At 43.3% G+C, this 26,500-nt stretch overlaps 1 protein-coding gene across 2 annotated transcripts in view; it reads left to right on the top strand.

The window, feature by feature from the left end:
* Positions 1–26,500, top strand: part of KATNAL2 (katanin catalytic subunit A1 like 2) — a 90,864-nt gene that overhangs the window by 50,213 nt on the left and 14,151 nt on the right. For both annotated transcript variants that reach the window (XM_066352598.1, XM_066352599.1), the window contains 9 exons: positions 4,596–4,713; positions 5,873–5,971; positions 9,438–9,536; positions 9,744–9,821; positions 13,004–13,102; positions 15,329–15,392; positions 15,572–15,690; positions 21,265–21,356; positions 23,602–23,712. In XM_066352598.1, the coding sequence (XP_066208695.1) occupies positions 4,596–4,713; positions 5,873–5,971; positions 9,438–9,536; positions 9,744–9,821; positions 13,004–13,102; positions 15,329–15,392; positions 15,572–15,690; positions 21,265–21,356; positions 23,602–23,712 (879 nt within the window). The remainder of the gene's footprint in view (positions 1–4,595; positions 4,714–5,872; positions 5,972–9,437; positions 9,537–9,743; positions 9,822–13,003; positions 13,103–15,328; positions 15,393–15,571; positions 15,691–21,264; positions 21,357–23,601; positions 23,713–26,500) is intronic.

Below are 26,500 nucleotides of genomic sequence, written 5' to 3'. Positions count from 1 at the left end.
CTCCATGACTCTCTACCAGGCTGTGGCCATATGACTTTAGTGGGCTTAGCCATGCATTCTCCTCTCCTTACAGAGGTCCAGGACATGGGCCAATATCTGTCAGTTCTCCTGGTTTTCCTGCAAATAGTTGCATTCACTGGTGCTCTGTCTTTCTAGGCTGTGTGCTATGAAATGGATGTACTTCTGGATGTACTTCAGAGATTAAATGACCTGGGTTCAATTCTGGGCTCTGCTTCTGACAAGCTAGGAGCACCTTTCTGACATACAGTGCATTCCTAGCATACACTGAGCACCCGAGATATATTATCTCCCCTTTTTAAATCATACATGATTTTTTTGTTGACACTCATGTTCTGACCTGTCTGAAGATATTCAGGTTTGTTCTTTCTCCTCCTTTTCTGACACACATCTTTCTTTCTTCAGCTTCTCAAACTCAAATCTCATTTGAGACTTGCAGCATCTGATGGAGGCCCTCCGTCTTTTGACCATTCTGGGGAGCCACAAGGTGCTACCACTCAGCGTCCTCTGCCATATTCCCTCTTCCCTCTCCCAACCTGCAACCATTGTCAGAACCTGTTCAGAAATGGCCAGGAGTGCAAGGCAGCGCTGCCAAGGATGGCACAGCTTTGGGGCATGAAGGCCTGGAGATTTTTAGTATTATAATAAGGCCCAATCCTTAGGAGAGGGTTGAAATGGGGTTCCAGTAAGGGCTCCACAACCATTTATTCATTGAAGAAAATTTCTTTATATCTTAGAATGCAATTAAAGAAGAATTAGATTATAATCAGAAGTAACTCATTAGGCTTCAAAAGTGAGCTCCTTATGGCCCACTAAGTTCCCTGCTCTTGGGACTCCAGTCCCTGGTCCACAGCCTAAGAACAAGGGGTCAGACACCTCACGGGGCTGCTTGACATCACTTATAAAATGGCAGCGAAGCCTCTGTATGCTTCAAGGTAATATGCACAGTAATCCTCTGCCCGTGGCTATCTTTCCTTTGCACTGTTCTTTAGGAACAGTTTTATTATTTTGACCAAAGTGTTATTCTTTTTTTTTTTTTTTTTTGTATTTTTCTGAAGTTGGAAACAGGGAGGCAGTCAGACAGACTCCCTCATGTGCCCGACCAGGATCCACCTGGCACGCCCACCAGGGGGCGATGCTCTGCCCATCTGGAGCGTTGCTCTGTTGCAACCAGAGCCATTCTAGCACCTGAGGCAGAGGCCATGGAGCCATTCTCAGTGCCCCGGCCAACTTTGCTCCAATGGAGCCTTGGCTGCGAGAGGGGAAGAGAGAGACAGAGAGGAAGGAGAGGGGGAGGGATGGAGAAGCAGATGGATGCTTCTCCTGTGTGCCCTGGCTGGGAATCAAACCTGGGACTCCTGCATGCCAGGCCAACGCTCTACCACTGAGCCAACCGGCCAGGGCCCCAAAGTGTTATTCTTTTATTTACAGTTTTTATAAAGCTAGTCAGACTCTGGTAATAAATAACTACTTGTGAATAAAACCAGTGAGGAGCATTTTAAGAGGCCAGCTTTGGGAACACATTTGAATTCCGATTATTTTTCAGCCACTCATTCATGTTTGGAAGTTGCTCCATGTTCCTTACCTGGCAGAGCAGTCTGTGAGCAAATGTCATTGGAGCACTTTGCTTCCTTTAGAGCATGAGGGCTTGGGTTTCCTTCAGCTCTTCTCTGAGTAGATATTCATGCCAGCAAGCATGAGGGTTGGAAAGCAAACAGCTGCTGTCAGGAAGGCTAACAAGGAAAATAACGAATGGTGTTTGTTTACAAGTTCATACTCAAAGATAGTTACTGAAATGAGAGGTTGTGTCGTGAGACTGGCTATTAACAAATGACAGTGCCTTTTCCCAATTCTTGCATCTCGCGCCAGAGAGCACAGCTGACTCAGAGGAGGAAAGGTTCTTTAATGTGACGGATGACAGAATTAGGATGTCAAAAGATCCTGACAGTTTGGGAGATGGGCCCAAAATAAAAAGATGCAATTTAATGAAATATGGTTTAAGCTCTAACCAAAGATCCATAGCTAATATCTCCCTGTCACAGAATCAGAGACTAGGAATCTCAGCAGACTGCAGGTGCAGCGTGAATCAGTGGTGTGGTGTGGTTGCTAATGGGGTCTCGGGTCTCACTGATAGAACTAGTCCAGAAAGTAGGCGGTGGCTCCATCCTGGTCAGAAGACAGTGGATAAAGGGGAGGTGTCAGGATGAGTCAGAATGTAGGAGCTGGAGGACCTTAAGAATGATCAAACTGGAGACACTTAGCTTGAAAGAACAGGAGACGGGGTGAGGGTAGTCCCTAGAACAATGCAGTAGCTGTTTTCACTCTGTAAAGAGGAATTGGACCTTCTTTGCAAAGTTACACAGGACACACTTAGGACTAGTGACTACAGTTAAAGCACAGTGAATCTGGTTCCCTAATAGAAAGAATTTTATAATCGTTGGAGCTAATTGGAAATAAATTGCGTTGCTTTGCACATTAGTGCACTTGTGTTTGGTCATGTTAACACTAATCTGTGTATCAGTTGCCCCCAGTGGGAAATCACAGCTGGGAAAACAGACTCCAGGTTCCCTGACAGCCTCATAGGGCATGGAGGCAAATTTAACTCTCTCTATAGATCTATCATCTATCTATTTATCTATCTATCTACCTACCTATCTATCATCTTTCTAGCTTTACTTCATTTAAATCAATGCTGTTTGCAAGGGTTTGCACTTATAAAGTGCTTGGTATTCATTTCACAGATATTTTATTGTGCCAGCAAAAGACCTGAGGGACAGACACTCTTATTTCTAATTTACAGATGAAAAACAGATGCCCTGATAAACAGACAGCTGTTCACCTCTCATGACATGTACCCTAATGGGCTCAACACTGGTGTGGACACTGGTGGTATTGCTGGCGTAGGGCCGTAGGTGGTCTTGCTGGCTAAATGGCTATGCATATATATTGGACATAAAGAACTTTTTATTTCTCACAAGAAATGGAGTTGAATGGCAGCTCTCTGAGACCCTTTAGCACAAGGAGAGAAAATCTTCTAGAACTACCCCCTGCAAATGCATCTCACGTGTAAGGGCAAGAGAATGGAGAAAGCTGAACAACTGATGATGTGGGCATGCGTGTTCTGCCCCCAAGCAAATCCTGCCCCTCTCTGGGTTTCAGCTAAAACTACTCAATACTGAATTTTACATCTAACTATGAGGATTAGGGGAAAAAATACACACCGCTCACAAAAATGAAGGGATCAGGGAACGTGCAGATACTCCAGTGCTTTTAGCCTTTTGTGTAGTGCATTTTCACCAAGGAAATAAAAGTTGGTTTTACATCTCATTTGCATAATAGAACAACTTTCTTTGACTTGTTTGCTTTTATGATGTTCTTGTTTAATAAAAAAATCAAGTGGTTCTTTTTTTTATCGCTTCATATTCATTTTGAAATATCCCCTAACTTACTTGAGCAGTGTATTTTACCTCTGTATTGATGTATAAGGTAGATAGAGTCAAATGCATATATACTCATAAGTACCACCACTGGCTGCCTACCAGCGGGCTCCCTTCCCAGTCAGCACCTCCCATCTCCACCTCAGCTAGCCACTCTTCTGGTTTCCAGCCCCATCAATTTGTTTTGCCTAAAGTACACAATTCTGATGAAAATTTGTTTTACAAATATGAAGGATCTGTGACAACAGAGATGAGGTAAGGTCACTTTCCTTCCATGAGTCCCTTTTGACGTTCATTGTACACAGCATGATGGGAGGTATTTTAAATAGACAGAGTACTACACAATTCTGATGAAAATTTGTTTTACAAATATGAAGGATCTGTGACAACAGAGATGAGGTAAGGTCACTTTCCTTCCATGAGTCCCTTTTGACGTTTATTGTACACAGCATGATGGGAGGTATTTTAAATAGGCAGAGTACACCCAGAACACTGGGTTGAAACCATGGACAAAACCCTAGGCTTCCTAATGCTTGTTAATTTTTTTTAAAAAGACTTTATTTACTGATTTACAGAGAGAGAGAAGAAAGAGAGAGGTGGAGGGGAGCAAGAAGTATCACTTTATAGTTGCCTCACTTTAGTTGTTCATTGATTGTTTGTTGTGTGTGCCTTAACTGGGCAAGCCCACAGATTTGAACTAGCAACCTCAGGATTCCAGCTTGAAGCTCCATCCACTGTGCCACCACAGGTCAATGCTTGCTAATTTGAGTAGAGGATTCCTTCATCCCCTGTACTATTCTGGTCTGAGTGCTGCTCTTTCAAAAATGTGGAAAGAAACAATGGAAGGATGTTTGTAAAGCAATGTGTTCTTGGGAAAATAAAGCTATTTACAGAACTAGAACCAAGGGACACAAAGGGGAAATGAAGCGCGTGAATGGTGTGCCTCCAGGAGGAGCTGGGCCCTTCAGCCCAGTCTTGAAGATCCCAATAGGTAGACTGAGTGAGTCAGGGCTTGAGTGGACATGCTGGGGGGTGGTGCACCTAACTGTGTCTCAAGAAGGTGTGCTCTACAAGTCGTTTAGTTACCTCAAACTAAGTGGTTAGAATAATTTTTTTCAAGGTCTTTGTTTCTTCCCCTAGGATGATGAGTGACAGTTGTCAAAATCTTCCCAAGATCAGTCAGCAGAGGCCATGGTCCAAAGTCATGGCGGGGAAGCCAGGGGAAGCAAAACCTCTCCATAAGGAACATCCTAAACAGGTCAGGATGGCTTTGCTTGGTGTCAGTAACATCGCAGGTGACTGAGAAGTAGCCCCAAGAAAATAGTCACATTTATTTATTTTTTTGAGGACCTATGTTTTTTAAACTGCTGTATGATTTCGTTAAATTGTAGATTTTCTTCCAATTCGCCAGATTAAAGCCACAAACAAATCCCTAGTCTTCCTACTGTTTCTAAATGTGAGTGGGAGGGCTCCTTCTTGCCCCAGCCTTTCCCGGGGTCTGAGCACTGGGTGACAGGCCCCGAGGGGTGGGCCCGGGGCCCAGGCAGAGCTGGGGGGCCTGGAGCCTGCCGAGCTCAAGCGCTCCACTTGAGGTGACTGTAGTGGGCGGGCCTTCCTGTCCTGAAGCACATCTCTGGGTTCCTAAATAGAGGCCAGGGGTAGTCTTGGGTGTGGCTGAACCTCAGAGTCTCCTGTTAGGTTTTTCCAAGTGCACACGGTTGTTCCCCACCTGAGACCTCCACACCAGACTTTCTGGGAGAGGAGATGGGAAGCAAAAGGAGACAGTCCAGCAGGCGGGTGAAGCCACCAACCCCTGACTCAGGAGATCCATGCCTAGAACCTCCTGGTTTAGGACAAACATACCAGGTTTCCCAGGAAAGAGACCCAACAGAAATTGTGAAATAGAATTAATGTCAAATATGTCTGGTGGGATAGAAAGAAAGAATCATGAAACTCAGTTGGTCAAAAGGACTCTGTCAGCCTCAGAGAGGGTGGACGGAGTACCTGGCCTTGCAGTCTGACCCAGGCAGAAGGGAGGGGGAGGGGCAGCGGGATGAATCCCACAGGAGCTGGCTGACTGCTGCCTCCCCACACTCAGCCACCCCTGGTCACAAACACCTCTGGTCACAGGGAAAAGACAACCAGTAAGTGGGGATGAGTTGAGGCACAACCATGTCTTCCATTGGAAACGCTACTGAGACCCCACGGCTTCCAAGACCCGCTGCCTCCATGTGGCACAGGCAGATGTTAAATTATTTCATCTTGGGGCTGCACAGAAGTGGCCAAATCATACGTGGGGTTCCCCATTTACAGAAGTGATCTCCAAATTTTGATTTGGGATGATGGAATGGGCAGTGACAACCAGCATCTGCGTCGCTTTCCATAGCTGACTTCTACCTGTCTTTCTCTCTCTTCAGGAGGTTGTCAATAACGCTCACATGGAGGGTCCTGACTTTGGCTTAAATGTGTCAGGAATTGGCAGGAGCAGTGGAGAAGGACATGTCCACCCACACAGAGTAAGTGAAACCCAGGAACCTGACACTGAAAGTGGAAATTTCTTTTGGTTTTTAAAAATGAAAATAAAAATAAAAATGGCCCTGGCCGGTTGGCTCAGTGGTAGAGCGTCAGCCTGGCGTGTGGAAGTCCTGGGTTCGATTCCTGGCCAGGGCACACAGGAGAGGCGCCCATCTGCTTCTCCACCCCTCCCCCTCTCCTTCCTCTCTGTCTCTCTCTTCCCCTCCCGCAGCCGAGGCTCCACTGGAGCAAAAGATGGCCCGGGCGCTGGGGATGGCTCCTTGGTCTCTGCCCCAGGCGCTAGAGTGGCTCTGGTTGCAACAGAGTGACGCCCCGGAGGGGCAGAGCATCGCCCCCCGGTGGGCATGCCGGGTGGATCCCGGTCGGGCACATGCGGGAGTCTGTCTGACTGCCTCCCCGTTTCCAGCTTCAGAAAAATACAAAAAAAAAAAAAAAAAGTAAAATAATAAATAAATAAAAATGTCATTTTTTACATTAAAATAAGCTTTTTTGTGTGTGGGTGACAGAAACAGAGAGGGAGATAGAGGGACAGAACAGTTAGGGAGGCAGAGAGATGAGATGCATCAATTCTTCATTGTGGCACCTTAGTTATTCATTGATTGCTTTCTTAAATGTGCTTTTGACAGGGTGAGGCTACAGCAGAGCAAGTGACCCCTTGCTCAAGCCAGCGACCTTGAACTCAAGCCAGTGTGACCTTGGGCTTCAAGCCAGCAACCTTTGGGCTCAAGCCAGCAACCATGGGATCATGACTAGGATCCCATGCATAAACCAGCAACCCAGTGCTCAAGCTGGCAACCTTGGGGTTTTGAACCTGGATCTTCCACGTCCCAGTCCGACGCTTTGTCCATTGCACTACTGCCTGGCCAGGCTTAAAATAAGCTTCTAATGTTCCTTTTAGCTTAAAATTCTGTGATTAAAATGATGAACATTGGCATGACTTTTTAAATTATTTAAGGTGTGGCCGCATGCTCATTCTTTTCTGCCCTGTCAGCGGTTGCTGATTAGTGGCATCACCTTTCTCCTTGGAGGTATGCCATTAGCTGGGACATAATTTCCTGTGAACCATGAACCATTTTCTCAAACTCCAGGACTGCTGGCTCACTTCCAGCCAACTCTTCTCAGCCAGACTCAACTCTGGGTTGTATGTGTTTGGAGGGGAAGCTGGGAGCATCTCCTTGGAAATCCAAGGTGCTGTCTCATGGCCTGAACTGGCTCTTTTTAAGGGCCTTAATCATATGAGTGATTGCTGGAGATGATACCATTTGAATCAGTGCCTTGCAGGAGAAATATTTCCCTGTTCAACTTTACTACTTTTATCATATTTTTAGTCACTTTTGTGCCTAGCAGTTTTGTGGCATTAGTTTCTCTCCTGACTGTCTCAAGTTCATATGAATGGTTGTTTCTGATTAGGTCATCAGGAAGGGACTATTTAACCCAGCACTTAACCTTTGAAAGAGTCTGGCTATAAATTCTCTCCTAGCAGAAATGTCCTTAAGGTAAAATGTAGATGATTTTTCTCCCTAGCATTTCAAATGTTCACAGCTGAATGAGCCGGGTATGGTCAGTGGGCTGATCTCCAAAATGTGTCTCTCATCGCCACAGCAGGGCCTCTAGCTTCAGGATTTCCAAGTCCCCTTGCAAAGTTAGTAGGTGTGTTGCTCTTTATTTATTTATTTATTTATTTATTTATTTATTTATTTTGTATTTTTCTGAAGCTGGAAACGGGGAGAGACAGTCAGACAGACTCCCGCATGCGCCCGACCGGGATCCACCCGGCACGCCCACTATGGGGCGATGCTCTGCCCCTCTGGGGCGTCGCTCTGCCGCGACCAGAGCCACTCTAACACCTGGGGCAGAGGCCAAGGAGCCATCCCCAGCGCCCGGGCCATCTTTGCTCCAATGGAGCCTCGCTGCGGGAGGGGAAGAGAGAGACAGAGAGGAAGGAGAGGGGGAGGGGTGGAGAGGCAGATGGGCGCCTCTCCTGTGTGCCCTGGCCGGGAATTGAACCCGAGACCTCTGCATGCCAGGCCGACGCTCTACCACTGAGCCAACCGGCCAGGGCTAGGTGTGTTGCTCTTAAAGATAATGGCTTTGGAGTCAGCTTGCCAAGGTTCAAACCCCGGCTCAGACCTTCCCAGCTATGTAACCTTGAGCAAGTTGTTTAATTTTTCCAAGCCTTATTTCTCTCTTCTGTAAAATGGAAATTCTTTAAATGTCATAATAAGTGGAGGGCCCTAGTACGGTGCCCAGCACATAACAAACACTCAATAAATGCCCGCTACAGTTATTTGTTTTTGCACATATCCTTACTTTTTCCTTCTTCCTAGAGGGAAGACAAGGTGGCATTGGAAGGAGTATAAAGACATGTATTTGGGTTTGAATTCTCACCTGAAGTCACTTGTTGCCCTGGTCGGTTGGCTCAGTGGTAGAGCGTTGGCCTGGCATGTGGATGTCCCAAGTTCGATTCCCAGTCAGGGCACACAGGAGAAGCACTCAGCTACTTCTCCACCCCTCCCCCCTCTTGCTTCTCTCTCTCTCTCTCTCTCTCTCTCTCTTCCACTCCTGTAGCCAAGGCTCCATTGGAGCGAGTTGGCCCTGGGTGCTGAGATGGCTCCATGGTCTCCGCCTCGGGTGCTAAGAAGAGCTCGGTTGCTGAGCAATGGACTAACACCCCAGATGGGCAGACATCACCCCCTAGTGGGCTTTCCAGGTGGATCACTGTTGGAGTGCATGTGGGAGTCTGTCTGTGCCTGCCCTTCTCTCCCTAAAAAAAAAAAAGAAAAAAAAAAAGTCACTTGTTAGCTGTGTGGCCCTGGGAAAATCACTTAACTTCCCTGGCCTTACTTCCACATCTGTGAAACTAGGACACTATGCCTGACTAGCAGAAGTGCTTTAAGAATTGGAAATAATCAAAAGTACAGATTGGTAATTACAAAATAATCATGGGTATGTAAAATACAGAACAGGAAATGTAGTCAATAATATTGTAACAACAATGTATGATGCCAGGTGATTACTGAAAAGGAACACTTTGTAAAGTATATGACTGTCTAACCACTGTGGTGTACACCTGAAATTAACACAAGGTAATATTGTGCCAATGGGTTCTTCCTGAGTGCGGAATGTTTCAAAGGGAGGAGAGTACAGGGGAAACAGACAGTAAGGAAGCACATGGTATGTGTCAGGAACTGAAAAACACTGCGAATTTCTATTCAAACCAACTTCATTCTGAAGAATTTATTTACAACTTGTTTTTTCTTTTTTCTAGAGTGCCCCAGTCAGGAAATTACCTTGTTCATTATGAGTGCAGGTTCTTTTTAAAGCTTCACTTTAAGTTTGCCCTACACACCAAGGAACATAAATGTGTCCTAGTTTAATGAAGCCGAGCTATTAAGGATAGTCTTCCCTCAAGTTTCAGTGCTGTAAATAACCATTGCTCCCTTTCAGCGCCCGATCATTGACTTCCGAGGGCTGCTCACAGATGCTATCAAAGGAGCAACCAGTGACCTTGGCTTGAACAGCTTCGAATGTAACCCAGACCCCTCAGTAAGTGGTTAACATGTGACATTCATTTTGTAAACTGCCAAAATCTAGAACTTTAGAAATATAAATCTGAGTCCAGAGAAACCTTGAGATTGGGTAGAAGGTCACAGCAACCTGCCATCATTTGTGTCGCTATGGTCCATGCCCTCTTTTTCTTCCTAAATTACGAAGCAATAATGATAACATGAGGCTTTCTGTTCTCATCGTCAGGAACGATTGCTGAAACCTCTGAGTGCATTTATTGGCATGAACAGTGAGATGAGAGAATTGGCAGCCATAGTGAGCCGGGTAAGATCTGATACTCAATTCACAAATTTACAGAGGCGGACTGGGGCTCCTGGAGCATTGCGGGCTGCTTCTTTATTAATAACAATAAATATGATCATTTATTTATAAAGTGCCCCCACTTGCAAAAGCACTCATATTGTTTAGAGGCACAATAATGCATGATAAATAAATTATAGAATCATAAAATTACAATATAAAAAGCCCACCATCTCACTATAGAGGCCAAGAAAACTGAAAGAGAAAAAGACTTAGAAAGTAAGGGACAGGTGAAAGGTTTTAATCTGAGCCAAGAGTCAAGGAAAGAGAGCCTCCTAGAGAAGGGAAGAGCACGTCTGCGTCTTGTTTAAACAGTCAGAGCCTAGAAATAGAAATGTCAGGAGTCTGATGATTTCATAAGTGGAAATTTCCATGAAAAACAAGATTAGTAGGAAGGAGCTTACCATCCAGACTACTGATGTTTCAAGGCTGCTCCCCAGAATCTAAAGGAAGGGAAGTGTTTTGGTTAATGACACAGGCTCTAGAATTGGTTGACCTGGATTTGATGTCTAGATCTTTCTTTTTCTAGCTGTGTGGCTCTGGGCAAGTTCCTTGGGAACAGAAGAGATTCCTGAGTTATGGGAGACTTCCTAATTTCTAATGATCTTGTATTTCACGAAAGACTAAAAGCTAGGCAGGCTCAGGCAGATGTTTAAAATGATACCGAGGCTCTGGCGGTTGGCTCAGTGGTAGAGCGTCGACCCTGAGTGTGGAAGTCCCCAGTTCGATTCCTGGTCAGGGCACACAGGATAAGCAACCATCTGCTTCTCCAACCCTCTCCCTCTCCCTTCTCTTTCTTCCTCTCTTCCCTTCCCACAGCCATGGCTGAAAAGGTTCGAGCAAGTTGGCCCCGGGTGCTGAGGCTCCATGGCCTAGCCTCAGGCACTAAAGTAGCTCAGCAATAACTCCAGATGGGTAGAGCATCACCCTGTAGGGGGCTTGCCAGGTAGCTCCCAGTGAGGGCTCATGTGGGAGTCTGTCTGTCTGCTTCCCTGCCTCTCACTTAAAAAAATTGATGCAGAAAACTGCACAGTGATTGAGTAATTCAGCTCCCCAGCTCTGGATTGCAGTCCAGCCGTTGTTCCCTGCATGCCTACTATGTATCAGGTGTGTGCTGGGGGCTGGAAATACAAAGGTGAACCAGTCAACACAGTCCTGTGCCAAGAGTTTCTTGTCCCATGGGCAAGGTGGACTTTGAGAGCACAAAAGAGGAACATTTTGTGCCAAAGGGAGGGTCAAGTGTTAGGGAAAAAGATATCCAGGAAATGGCCACATGAAAAAAAAGTATTAGACAGATGCTGGGGAGCATTCTGGGCAATGGTACACACCCGTGAATTTGTACCAATTGTGCAGTGCTTCTTGTGAGCCAAGTAAGGTGCAAGGAATGCTGGGAAATGGGGCTGGAGAGAGAGAGGCCAGGGTTCCTGAGTAAGGGAACAGTGAACAGGGTCCCCAGTGAGAAACCTGCCTGTAGGGGGTGGGGAATTTTTCAGAAGTGTCCACTGAGAATGGAATATTCAAATGTGCTTTTAGATGGCTGTTCTAATGACAGTGTGGTGGATGGATGGATGGATATCACAAAAGTGGAGATAGGGAGAGCAGCTATGAGGTTTTTATCAGTGAGAGAAGATGAAGGACTGAGCCAGGTTGTAAGAATTCGGATGCATAAGAGAGCAGAGGAAAATGTTTTTTATGGCCACAAAGATCAATAGTCTCATTACTGTTTTTGTAAAAGGACTAGTGATGATAGAATTGTAGAGTGAAATGGCCTGAAGTGATTCCATCTGGAATCCTTTCCACAGTACCATGATAGACAGTGGTTCAGCCTTGGCTTGACTTCTTACAGGGATGGGGAGCTCACTACTGCATGAAACAGCCCTGTTGAGTGCTGATGGATAGTGTTTGATTGCTATCAGGAAAAACTTACTTTTGGGAACTTAAACACTACTATGTGGAATTCAATGTCAACTTTAGAAGAGGGCAAGAAATACTGCTATTCTCTATGACTGGATGGCGGGCAGGCAGACCCAGGTTTTGAAGAGCTTGGTTCTCCCAAGGTCCTGTAAGGTTGAGTCCTTTCTCTGTCATCCTCTCCAGGAATGGCCCATGCATATTATGCATGACCAAAATCACTTGTATGAATAGTGTCTCTAATAAAAGTCATCACCTGCAGGTGAAGGGAACTGGGAAGACAGGAATGGGAGCATAACATTTCCCTGCATTTAAAAAAGATATTTTTATATTTTTGAACTCGTACATGTATTACTTATCTAAAAATTAAATAACTATAAACATAGTTTCCAGATTGTTGTGTAGTCATCAGAATGACTTTGGAAAGGAGGCTTTTTTTTTATTTTTATTTTTTTATTTTATTATTTTTTTTGGAGGCTTTTTTTTTTTTTAATGTAACACTCTAGATATCTCATTTGCCTGAAACAGCTCCTACTGAGAAAGGCCCCCGAGTGACAATCTTGAGGCGTCCTGTGAAATTGAAGTTTGGAAACTGTAAATGAGTTATCTGTAGACAGTACCTTCATTGATTACCCTGGGTGGTTGCAACAGGGCTCTACTGTGAAAGGGGAAAACTCACTTTTGCTTGGTTGTTGGCTTCCTTGAATTTGGTAGGAGCAATTGCTCTTGATGGAAGTGGGGAGTGATCACTGGGGAAAAGGAAAAATTGGTTTCAGAGGAGCATTATCTCTTTTATGCAACAAATTAAGAAAGTATTTGTAACAAGGAGCAAGAGAGAGAGTTCAGGCACCAGCTAGTAACTACGTTTTGCAGTAAAAGCTAATATAATTTGGAGGCATATTGTATAGCTTTCTTGGTTATGGTCATAAATCAGCATGGTTTGCTATTGACTGAAGAAAAGTATAGTCCATCATTAGGAGCTCCCCCTCCCCAAAGTACGATATTATATTATCAATATCTTCTTCAGGGAAAATCATTTAATATTCTCATGGCATTCCTTTGGTGAACCAATCCAAAATTACAATGTGCATATATATACATATATCTAACACGAAAAACTTTTATCACCAGCTCTTTATGTCCTGTTGTAAGTCCGCTATCCTGCAGCTCCTGTGTTTATTACAGCTATGGAGGAAAATATTAGTTTTAACAAAATGACCAAATGTGCATTGCAGGACATTTATCTCCATAATCCAAACATAAAGTGGGATGACATTATTGGACTTGATGCAGCCAAGCAGTTAGTCAAAGAAGCTGTTGTGTATCCTATAAGGGTAAGGAGGGGAAGCCTCTTGGGGGTTATTTCTGTTCATTATCCATTGGACAAACTGTATGTCATACACCCATTGAGGTGGCCCATACACCATTGAGGAGAGAAGCATGGGGTGATTTTCTGGCTACAGGTTAACTTTTTTCCTGTCACAATACTTTGTCAATACTGGAGAACCAAGGCCCAGTCCATTATAGGCAGTCTGAAATGTTACATGTAGGTTCAGGGCAGGTGTCTGCTCTAAGTGGTAATATTAGGCCTAAGGCTGTAACATATATGATTGTTAGTCCTATAGATTGGTTCAAATTAGCCTGACCCCTTAAAAAATACTATAGTAGAACTACCTCCATAGGAGAGGGCCACTTACTTTGTTTTCATCAATCACTGTCCCCAACAGGCACAGCAACCCCCATCACCTGGGGCTTTGCTTTTGGCTGGTTGTAAAGACTAGACTGCCCCTTCCAGGGCACCGGCCAGTAAGGCCAGCCTGTTGTGCTCATTGTTTTCTCCTGACAAGTCTTTGTGCAGAGAAGCTCACTAGACAGGAAGAAAAATAGAAACAAGACTCTCCTGTTTGGTTAACAAATGTGGTGATGAGAAGGTTAGTGTGTTACATAGCTTTTGATGTGTAACAGACCTCCCCAGAATGTAGTGCCTTTGAAACAAGAATCATTTACTGATTTGCAGTTCTGTGGGCAGGCTGTTTTGGCAGGGCTCAGCTGGGCTGGCTCATCTTTTTCACGTGCTATTAGCTGGCCTCATTCCAGCTGGAAAAGAGGGAGAGGCTGGGAAAGCTGGGATAAACAGCCAGCTGAGGCCTCTCTCCATGTGCCACTCGTCCTCCAGCAGCCAAGCCCAGTCTTGTTCACATGGTGGCAGACAGTTCCCAGACAGAAGCAAGAAAAGGCAGGTCCCAATCCATGAGCATTACCCATGTCTTTTCTTATATTCCTCAGATTAGCTAGTCTTATATTTTTAAGTCTCTTCTTATATTTACTAATGTCTCATTGGCCATAATCACAATGCCAGGTCCAGATCCAAGTCATGGAAAAATATACCCTGACTCTTGGTAAAAGAAGCTGCACATAATTTGTGGCCATTTTCTGCAATTTACTGTAGTCAGGATTACAAATTTATTGCATAATCTATTTATTTTTACTACAGAGCTCATGCAGCCCCTGATTTTTGGATGCTTCCATTATAGTGAGACAAAATAAATAAATTTGTATTACGTTTTCCCCCTTTTTTCTTGTGTTAGGCAGGTGGGTAAGAAATACACTGATGTTCAGAATTAGCAGACGTTTACTCACCATATCCGTTGAGTGGCTCTATACTTCTGGAAAGGATAGAACATCTCACTGAAACTCTCTGGATGTGTTATCTCCATGGTATTATAAGCCCTGTATATGATGGCATAGAGATTTTGACATCAGCAAAGCAAGAAACTAATAGCTAGTTATAATTTTATCTTTCCTTCTGGTGGTTCTCTACCAATGCTACCCACCCTCTAGATTGTTTGAATTTGAACTAATGGGAGAGACTCACTGAAGTCCATGCATGTCCCATTTAGAGCCAGTGTCTCCTAATGCATTCAGCACTGAATGTTCCCATCTCCTAAACTGGGCTTCACCATAGTTTTGTGCTTTAGTCACATACACCTTTAGTTGTTGGTTCTAGTGTGTCTCTTTAAGTTCATACCTGCTAGGTCTTCAAAAGATTGCCAAGTGCTCTGCATATAGAACTTGGGGGGAGGGGGAACAATGTTGTGCATTTAAGAAACAACTATTGGCCTGGCTGGATGGCTCAGTTGATTAGACAGAGAGCATCATCCCGATATACCAAGGTTTCAGGTTTGATCCCCAGTCAGAGCACATACAAGAACAGATCAATGTTTCTGTCTCTGTATCTCTCTTCCTATCTCTCTAAAATCAATAAATTAAAAAAAAAGAAATAACTATTGTAATGGAGAGGAAAAGTACTGCGTATGCCTTTCTTTCCTTAAAAAAGTTGCTCTTTTAAAAAGCCACAGAAAGTAAGCCATGCATTCCTATCAAGTGTGAAAGTAAAGTAGGGATGGAGAAGGTGCATGTATATAAGCAGCCAGTCCTAATTACAGGAAAGCCTGACTCTCAGAGCTGTGCTGTGTATAACCTGGCTTCCCGGGCTCACCTGTGCTAAGCATAAGTGAAATACTGACACCAAACCTCATCACTGTTCCTTGTGCCCACAGTACCCCCAGCTGTTTACAGGAATTCTCTCCCCCTGGAAAGGACTACTGCTCTACGGCCCTCCAGGTAAACAGGCTTTATGGTTTGGTCTGGTAGTAAATGTGCATGTACAGGATGAGCTGCCCCATTTGTCCTCACATCAGAGCTGAGGAACCTCTTTTTTTGGCTTATGAAACTGACTTCTATCTGTAAGCAGAGAAAGGATGTTCCAGTGCCATTCATACTTTCTCCACGTGTGTCCCTAGGTACAGGAAAGACTTTACTGGCCAAAGCTGTGGCCACAGAATGCAGAACAACCTTCTTTAACATTTCTGCATCTACCATTGTCAGCAAATGGAGAGGCGATTCAGAAAAACTTGTTCGGGTAGGAGTTCTTTGCTTTCTTTTTTTAATGTATAATTGCCATACAACATCCTATTAGTTTCAGGTGTACATTATAGTGATTTGATATTTATACACATTACAAAATGATATCCACAATACATCTAGTTACCATTTATCACCATACAAAGTTATACAATATTATTGACTCTATTCCCTGCACTGTCTAATGCATCCCCGTGACATTTATTTTACAACTGAAAGTTTGTACCTCTTCATCCCATTCACCTATTTCATCTGCCCCCAACCCCTTCCCTCTCTGGTAACCACCAGTTTCATAGATACAGGAATTCCTGATTTTGTTTTTTTAGAGCAAGTTCCAGCAGAATACAGTGGTACAATATGATGTTACAGCTTACTTGTTTTTAAGTGATTTATATGTTAGACTTTATCCTGGATCTTGACTACCCAAATCCCAGGAGATGGATTAACTATTATATGTGGATATTAATTATGCCTCCATCAGCAAAACATGATCTCCCTTCCTTTGGGAATTTGACCAACAGCCCTTTTGTAATTCATGCAACTTAGGAATGGAAGCTGGAAAAAATTGTCTCTGAAGTGGCCTATTTTTTCCTTCATTCAAGAAGCATTTATAATTAAGCACGTGCAGTATATTCAGTTAACATTTATTGAGAGGCTACTATAGTATGCTAGTCCCTGTACTAGGTACTCAAAGGAAGAATCAGGAAACTTAAAACTTAATTATTTGTTCAGATGCTCTGGGCAACTTTCCTCCATAGTGCTCAGAGCCTATAGGGTTTTGTTTTTCTTTTCTTTTTAAAATTTTTCCAAAGTGAGAAGTGGGGGGGTTGGGGGGAGGAGGGAATCAGACAGACAGACGGACTTCCACATGTGCCCAACCAGGATCCACCCGGCATGCCCACCAGGGGGCGATGCTCGGCCCCTCTGGGGCATTGCTCCACTGCAATTTGAGCCATTTTAGAGCCTGAGGCGGAGGCCATGGAGCCATCCTCAGCGCCTCGGCCAACTTTGCTCCAATGGAGCCTTTGCTGCAGGAGGGGAAGAGAGAGACAGAGAGAAAGGAGAGAGGCAAAGGTGGAGAAGCAGATGGGTGATTTCCTGTGTGCCCTGACTGGGAATCAAACTCCGGACTTCCATACGCCATGCTGATGCTCTACTGCTGAGCCAACTGGCCAGAGCTGTTTTCCTTTCATTAAGAGATTGTTTCCATCTTTATAATATCTCATTCATAGTCTATGGTATATTTTATATTATAAAATTTTACTTTTTTTTTTTTTAAATTTTACTTTTTTGAGAATACCTGTTTACGACTTATACCTCAATGTAAGGCGAGTCCTTCTCAGAAATCCTGTTAAATGTTGTACTTTGTAGAATAGCTGATAAGTAATCAATACTGAATGAATATAAATATTATATAGTTCCTGAAAAAATTACTCTAAAATACTATCTTTAAATCACATTTTTTTGATGACTCATTTTCAAAACATTATGGCTTAATTGGAAGGCATAATAGAATATTTTAAAGGATTGATTTACCTAAAGTAACCTATTATTTACTACTTTGATATTCTCAAAATGCTTCAAATATGTACATTTTTAATAAATTTTTGTCACCCCTTCAAGACTGTAATTCATGGAAATCTAAGTCAACATCTTCTATCCTTTGTTCTTCATCTTGAGTCTAACTCACCATATCCAAAGGTGGGGCTTGAATTTTGCTGGTCCTGAACCTGGGTTCTGTGTGATTCCAGTTAGCTGGGTTTTTTTTTTTTTTTTTTTTTTTTCTTTTCTGAAGCTGGAAACGGGGAGAGACAACAGTCAGACAGACTCCCGCATGCGCCCGACCGGGATCCACCCGGCACGCCCACCAGGGGCGACGCTCTGCCCACCAGGGGGCGATGCTCTGCCCCTCCCGGGCGTCACTCTGCTGCGACCAGAGCCACTCTAGCGCCTGGGGCAGAGGCCAAGGAGCCATCCCCAGCGCCCGGGCCATCTTTGCTCCAATGGAGCCTTGGCTGCAGGAGGGGAAGAGAGAGACAGAGAGGAAGGAGGGGAGGGGGGTAGAGAAGCAAATAGGCGCTTCTCCTATGTGCCCTGGCCGGGAATCGAACCCGGGTCCCCCACACGCCAGGCCGACGCTCTACCGCTGAGCCAACCGGCCAGGGCCTAGCTGGATTTTAATATGTTGAAATCCAACTAATTAGAATCCTTATCAGCCTGAAGGTTTTTTTTTTAAAGTTTCATTTCTGTGTACTAAGGAACAACAAAACTATTACAAAATGCCAAAGTGCTCAAAGAAAGATTACACTGTATTCCCTGGACAGGACTGACCCAGACAGAAGAATAAATTGAGATAGTTTATGAATATTCTCAACAAAGATCAGAACTAAATGGATTTCTTTGTTCAATGTTGAATAGCCAGAAAAGTCATTTAGCTAGAACTCTTCCTTCCATGTGAGAATTTTAAGTATTCCTCTGCTTCAGAATTATTCTGTTAGAATTCTAAGAGTGAGCACATAACTTCTCCTTTTACTTGAAAATATTTTAAAAAGTAACTAATCTTTTTGAGAAAAAAGGTACAAAAGGGTTTATAGACCTCTAAGCTTTCTCCCAGAGGCAACTACTACTATAACACATATATCTATATGTTAATATAGATATGAATAAATGTTTTATATAAATAAATGTCATTATAGAACACTTGTTTATACCTATAGTAACATCAACAACTGTATATATAATTTTCTCTCTTTTTAAACACATGTAGGAATATACTATCCATACCCTTCTATATCTTGCAGGGTTTTTCTCACTTCAGTATTGTTCCACACTATTATAGACAGATAGACGTGTTCTTTTATATGTCTGAATGACATTTCATTGCATGGGTGTGTCCAGCAATGTATTAAACCAGTCTTTTCTTGACAGGCATTTAGGTTGTTTCCAGTCTCTTGCAATTATGAACAAAGCTACAATGAAAGGATGAAAGGTCTTATCATACACACAACTTTGCATATGTAGTCATGTAGGATAATTTCTCTGAAGTAGAATTGCTGGGCTAGAAGGGATGAACATCACTGATTGCCAAACTGCCTGCCAGCAGGGGCACACAGCTTACACTCCCACCAATGGTGAGTGTGTTTGCTTCCCCACACCCAGGCCAACACTGTGCAGTACCCAAAATATGTAATCTTTGCCAATCTGATAATGAAAGTAAGATTTCAGTGCTCACATATTCATTTCTTTTACTCTGAATAAGTTTGAGCATGTTTTTATAGGTTTAGAAGAATTTGTGTTTCTTTATTTCTTCAAAATGCATTTTTATTTTGTATATTAAAAAAATAATTCAAGAGGAAAAGAGACTCTGCTAACCTTGAAGGGTCTTACCTTCTATCCTTTCAGAAACTTCTTTATTTTCTGAGCTCTTGAAAAGATCTTCAGCTGCAAAATCTTGGTCATGCTGTCAAGCTCTTTACTATGAAGCTTTCAGATGAAGATAGCCTTTGGGACCTTCCCTAAAGAAGCTTTCCTACTATTTACTTATCTTTCTATTCCAATTAAGAGTTATTTATAGAGAACCCTTGGGTTATGTTGCTCCCTCCCCTCCTAATGTTCATGCCTCTTAGGAGTTGAAGCTATTGAATAGTTGAGTGGTCTCTTTAGCAAATGCACACACCTGTTGGTACTTACATCTTTCAACACCCCCCCCCCCAATATATGATTTAACTTCTTCCAAGTACTTTTGAAAATTTTAGACCAATGCTTTTAGAGCACTTACCCAGGATTCTATATATTCTCTGGCAGTGGAGAGAGCACAGGCGTGGTCTATATAGAGATGTAGGCTCCAGATGTGGTCTTCCTTCCACCTGGATGTTTGGTCTTGTCTTGCCTCTTGGTCTCTCTGAACCTTAGGGAGCTCCTCAGAAACATGTATGGTTCTAATAAAGAGTTCTACTATTCGGTTTTTCTTTGGGAAGATTGCTGTCACTGTAATCATCCTTAATATCAGGTATATTTGGACACTTTTTTTGTGACAAGGAGAACAAGGTGCCTGCTTCTAATGAGGTGGTCTCTATTGTGTCCAAAAGGCATGTATGGTGAGTGTCCCAGCACTGATGCTGTTCTCTCAGTTCATTTAGACTGCGCCAATCATCTCAGCCAAATGAAATAGGATCCTGCAAAGGAAAATGCTTTTGTTTGAGCATGAGCATGGATGCATCACACATGTAAACAGTTTTCTACATGGTGCCAGGGAGCCCTATAAGGGATGACCTGCTTACTCCTGAAAACCGCAACCTGCCTTTTCTGAGCCCTTCCCTTATTATTTGTTCTGTGATGCTTTGCTGGTGCTAAATGACATGGGAGTAAATCACCTCTGCCTATTAAAGAGCCTCTATTCCAGTGGTAGTCAACCTGGTCCCTACCGCCCACTAATGGGCATTCCAGCTTTCATGGTGGGCAGTAGTGGAGCAACTGAAGTATAAATAAAAAGATAGATTTAACTATAGTAAGTTGTTTTATAAAGATTTATTCTGCCAAACTCAGCAAAAATTCGACATAAAGTAGTTGCTAAGTAATTATTATTATATGCTTTAACTTGCTGTAACTCTGCTTTATAAATTTTATAAAGTAAAGTTACTTCCCTACTTTATAAATCACCATTACTGTGGAACTGGTGGGCAGTAAATTTACTACTAACAGAGATACAAAAATGGGCGGCAGGTATAAAAAGGTTGACTACCCTTGCTCTATTCTTTTCTAAATCTCTACTGCTGTCTCCGATCAACCAGTGAAGAGTTGTATATGGTGCTCAAGAGATCACTTACAGGGTTAAAAAAAAGGTTTAGTTCTTTATGTTATTTTATCACCACCACTTCTCCCTTTAGAGCTCCTTATTTTGTTTTTATATGGCTGTTCCTCTGCTGCTTGCTTTCCTGTTCTTGTTCAGTCTATAACATTTTATTCTGGGATGGGACATCTTATTCAACTGGGAAGTGCCTTCAAGGACCTGAACCTACCAAACAGCGATATTAGAGCAGTATGGGGACCCCAGGAGTAATTTGGGGAGCAGAAAGGGGAAATATTCTTTGGTCTTTTTTACCCATGAATGGAATTCTGTCCTTTCCCAGCAATTCTTTCTTCCAGCAATAACCCTCTCATTGTCCCTAAAGGTTTAGGAAAAAATCCATCAAATGATTTTGCATATTCCAAGACTCTTGTGCCCCTAAGAAATATGTCATTGATGGTCAGAGGGTGGGTGGAGAGAGGTGGTCTGAGGGATTAGCTAACAGATGGAAAGCTCAGGAACTGAGTTTTATCTTAAGCTCTCCTATTTATGATTAGTAACCTTGAGATAACCACTTACTCTCTCTGGCTCTAATTTTACCAAGTGATAAATGGAAATGATCGGACTATCCAACCCTATGGGGTATTCTAGGGAGAAATAATTGTAATGATTTTAACGTTGTTAGTGAAATAAGAGTGCAGTATACTTTAAGCTTTTAATCTCTGGGGCCATCTGAGCACTTTTAATATATGAATTTGAACACGTGGTTCCTTTTCTCCCACCCAGGTGTTATTTGAACTTGCTCGCTATCACGCCCCATCCACCATCTTCCTGGATGAGCTGGAGTCAGTGATGAGTCAGAGAGGCACGGCTCCTGGGTAACAGACGGGGGTGGGGGGGTTGGGGGGGTGTGTTTGGTCATCACTTCTCCCCTCTTGTAAGTGTGTTTGATGGTCGGAAGCCCATCGACATTTACCAGCAGAATGAGCCTATTAATAAGCCCACAAATTTTCTGCAGACACACGGAACGGTCTTTAAATTAGATCCTGTTAACTGAACAGCTGATTTAAGTAGTTTTTATAACCGGAGGAAATGTCATCCTCCCTTCCCCCCTTCCCCACAGAGTGGTTTTCAGGCCTGAAGATTGCCCAGCCCCAGAGTCCCAGGCTGCCATCACATAACAGTCCTGATGGCTTAAAATAGCCACCAGTGACCGCCTCCTCTGGAGCCGGAGGGGCTGCCTGTGGGGAACGGGGCTGCATAGAGCCAGGTCCCGAGAGGGGCAGTCCTTGACAAGGTGTGTGAGGCCAGGGAAGCCACTGCTTCTCTGTGACATCAGGTTGTAGCTCAGCACGTCTGAATTTAAATATGTCACATATGTTATCTCTAAAGATTAAGTGTCCACTAATGTCCCCAGCAGGAAAGACTATTCATTTCTAGTTTACTTTTCAGACTGTAACGAGATTTCTGTGTGCGTGTGTGTGCGTGTGTATGTGTGTTTTAAGAATGCCATTCTATCTTGATCAGATGTATTTTTTTCTGAAATCTTTTTCTAAACTTGGCTCCTCTGTCTTGAAAAAAACAGGTCTCTGGCAAATTTCAACACAACTGTGTTTATTAATGGGCTCTAATGGTCTATCAACAAAGCAGAACTAATAATAATAAAAAGCAAATAATTAGCTTGTTGAAAGTATAACTAGAATATAATTTATGAAATTTTACTTATTGAAAACCATTTTCCCAGCAGGGAAAACAACCATTAAGGTCCATGGGACTTGCCATTGATTGGAACAGTATGATTTCATGGCTTACTGGATGCTGCCAGCCCCAGGCTGGGGCACTCGGCCTGTCCAGAAAGGGCCTGACGGGAGCAGGCGACTACTTAAGCCCAGGCTGGGAGCCCTGCAGACCACCCTAGTGGTCATTCCCTCAGGAAAGCCCCTGCCTGCCTGGTCTGCCTTCCCCCAGTGACCTGTGCACAGACTGAATTCGCTTTGTCTGTCTCCATCCCCAGGGCCCCCAGAGCTTTGATTGAGCGCATTCGGAATCTCTTCATCTACTATCCTTGAGTGTGCTCCAGGTTTTGCACTGAATGTCTGTTTCCTTGTCTGCAACTTAAAATCTAAAACTGGAAACGTCAAATAGTCAGGGAACTGGTGCAGGTGCTTCTTGGGTTCTGTTATGTTAGAATAATTATTAGGGGCAAATGCTGAATGAATATGTAATGATACTGTGAGGCTCTCTTCTCTCTTAGGAAAAGGTAGTTACATAGTAAGGGGCATAGTTGCTTAAAACCCACATAACTCATTGGGTTGCCGCCATATACAGGCAGAGGTGAGAAGTTGAATGTCATGTTGTCCAAGATAGACATTTTTTGCCCCTTATGTCCATCTGTACAAGTGAAGAGGAAGGAGAGCCTGCCGGATATGGTCAGTATTTAGAGCCAGTTTAGGTGATGTTCAGACCCTACAGGGAGCTCTTTCTTGGTGAGAAGGAGCCACTCATACTAGAGTTGGAGGAAACGAGCCTTGGCAGTGGTGATGGGAGGACTGGAGGATGAATTTGCACAGAATACTGCCTCCAATCTACTGTGCAAGGAAAGCATAGGTCCCATGTCATTATTCTGCCTCTTATAAAGGAGAATGAAACAGATTCAGACTATTAGTTGATCTCTCTTTTTGGATAGTTTATACTCATAAATTATAGTAAAAGAAACACTTCCTGTGAAAGTTCTTTTATGCCTGCTATATATGTAAATGAAAAGGATTGTTCTCAATTTCACCATTTAAAAAAGGGTCAATAGTACTGCAGGCGGACAGAGCCAGGTTGTACCAGGGGCACTGTCTCTCCTTTGGTTATTTTCTAGATTGCTGCCAACCTTTAGTGTCCTTTTCAATATCATCATTCTACTCATTTACCTCCTCTCTATTACTCCCTTTGGGAAAGTAATACCCAGGCTCGTTTCCTCCAACTCTAGTATGAGTGGCTCCGAGAATGAGGCAGGGGAGGGGTTAGCGGGCAGAAGAGAAGCCATTCCAGTCACGGAGTCAGCGCTGTGAATGCTGCCCTTGCCAGAGCAGCGAGGGTTGGGCCAGGAGCGCTCACCTCCTTGTCTCCCTCCAGGGGAGAGCACGAAGGGAGCCTTCGGATGAAGACAGAGCTTCTGGTGCAGATGGATGGGCTGGCTCGCTCAGAGGATCTCGTGTTTGTTTTAGCAGCTTCTAACCTGCCCTGGTAAGAGATTTAGGAAGCTCATGTTGAATACATTTTCCTGAACCACTGAGTAGACAAAGATATTAGATTGACCACTCCAGGTCAAGTGCTGCATTGTTTGGTTCCAGCCTTGGAAGAGGAACTAGGAGGCTTTCCTGTTCCTCTCCTCAATCCTTGCTATCTGTACCATGAAAGAATCTGCCTTAATGGAAGGAACGTAGGCCTGGGCTGCCACTGACAATATTTAAAATGGGCATTGTAAGTGTAAAGACAATTTACTATGTTTTAACAGGACTTTGGCAGAGAACTATAAAATGCTAAAATCTCCAGGACTAAAAAATATTCCCAAAGTAATATGTTTGGAATTTAACAGCATTAAAATTAAACTTTTTTTTTAAGTTAGGACAAAAATATTTTCTTTAATGTTGCACAGCAAATAGGAAGCTAAATAATCTCTAATTAAAAATAAAATCTACTCCCATCGTCTTTTATTCAAACTGTATCCCAGAGCGGTTTGAGAACAGTTCTAGAAGTGGAATTGGGAAATAAGAGATGTTGACTGGGGAAAAACAATATCTACATGGAAATTATATTTAAAAAAATAATTATAATCTCTTTATAGTTCCAAGAATATTTTCATGCACATTACTTCTTTTGAAATGCATGTGAGACACAAGACAGATAAGGCAATGCTGCCTTCCCATTGGCAGAGGGGGACCAAGGTCAAGACAGGTCAATCCACCCAAAGTCAACAGCGAATCTACAACAGAGCTCAAACTTGTGACACTCTTTCATCACCCCTGTCCTTCCATTTGTTTCCACATTCAAAGACGAAACCTTTCTGTAGTGCATGCTGGCCATCTGGGCTCCCAAAGCAGATGCCACTGAAAAGAGATCATGACATCCATGTATAATCTGTTATTTAAAATATATTTATAATTTAAACCTGGTTCCACCTCCCCTCAAATTTATAAGATGTTCTCTAACATGTTAAGGTGATCAGCATTTTACATTTTGAAGATACAGGTTATTTACAGACAATATTAAAGTGGGGGTTCAAACAGAGATGGGTCATTTAAATACAACTGTAGACTCCTTCAGAGAAATAATCTCTGTTCCTTCATCTAGTTGAAACACAGTTGATCATAGCATTTTACTTATGTCCTAGGGGATGTTGGTGAACATAGTAACTGTGCCTGGCTCTTCCAAGGTCTGTGACCCCAGGGAGACCTACACACCTTCTAGAGCAGTGGTAATCAACTTGGTCCCTACCGCCCACTAGTGGGTGTTCCAGCTTCCATGGTGGGCGGTAGCGGAGAAACCAAAGTATAAATAAAAAGATAGATTTAACTATAGTAAGTTGTTTTATAAAGATTTTTTTTTTTTTTCATTTTTCTGAAGCTGGAAACAGGGAGAGACAGTCAGACAGACTCCCGCATGCGCCCGACCGGGATCCACCCGGCACGCCCACAATGGGGCGACGCTCTGCCCACCAGGGGGCGATGCTCTGCCCATCCTGGGCGTCGCCATGTTGCGACCAGAGCCACTGTAGCGCCTGGGGCGGAGGCCAGAGAGCCATCCCCAGCGCCCGGGCCATCTTTGCTCCAATGGAGCCTTGGCTGCGGGAGGGGAAGAGAGAGACAGAGAGGAAAGCGCGGCAGAGGGGTGGAGAAGCAAATGGGCGCTTCTCCTGTGTGCCCTGGCCGGGAATTGAACCCGGGTCCTCCGCACGCTAGGCCGACGCTCTACCGCTGAGCCAACCGGCCAGGGCTATAAAGATTTATTCTGCCAAACTTAGCGAAAATCTGACATAAAGTACTTGCTAAGTAATTATTACTATATGCTTTAACTTTCTGTAACTCTGCTTTATAAATTTTATAAAGTAAAATTACTTCCCTACTTTCTAAATCACCATTACTGTGGAACCGGTGGGCAGTTAGAAAATTTACTACTAACAGAGATACAGAGTGGGCGGTAAGTATAAAAAGGTTGACTACCTACCCCTGGTCTAGAGGAATAGTGAACTCTCCACTCCCAGGGAGACCTAGGACTTTGTTGAGGAAGTTGGCGTGCTGCCACAATTTTCCTAAGGTGATCAGTTTTTGGTAAGCCCCAAATAAAATGGTTCAGAGAGGCAGAAGAGGAAGAAAGAAGAAGGAGGAGAAGGAAGAGGAAAAGAAGGAAGAAGAGGAGAAGGGGATATTAAACAATCAAAAGTCAAATTAAAGAAGTTTAGGAGGGTTTTTCTAAAAGAATTGCCTCTCAACGTGTCAAATGGCAAATACATACATGCTTTTAAGCTTGGATTCTTCTATATCACAGATTGCTTTGTTACAATGTACCTTGAAACCAATACGTTCTAACCCATATATCCTTGAGCATGGTTGGGATTAAAAAAACCAAACATTTTATTATGAAAAATACCAAAATCTAAATAAGACAGAAAAGCACAATGAACTCACCATTTCCTAGTTTAACTAACAATCTTATCCAACTGATTTAATCTATTCCTGCCCCCCTTTTTCTGCTAAATATCTTAATTGTATCATAGATTGTTGTTTCTCCCTTATGTATTTCAATATACATTTTTAAAAAAATAAGGACATTTTCTTATATTACCACAATGCCATTATCACCCCCAACAAAATTAATATTAATCCCTTAAGACAGAGGGAAAGGGGATGAGAGGATGGGATCAGAGAAGGGAAGAGATTGGTGAAATTATATATACATAACACAGCATTAGAGAGAGCAGGAAAGCAAATCCTGGAGGGAAGGGGGGAGGGCACTGGGGAAAGGGGGGCAAAGG

Source organism: Saccopteryx leptura, chromosome 11, assembly GCF_036850995.1.
Source record: "Saccopteryx leptura isolate mSacLep1 chromosome 11, mSacLep1_pri_phased_curated, whole genome shotgun sequence".
Taxonomy (NCBI): domain Eukaryota; kingdom Metazoa; phylum Chordata; class Mammalia; order Chiroptera; family Emballonuridae; genus Saccopteryx; species Saccopteryx leptura.
The sequence above is the reverse complement of the archived record's forward strand: the minus strand, read 5'-3'. Positions and strand labels throughout refer to the sequence as shown.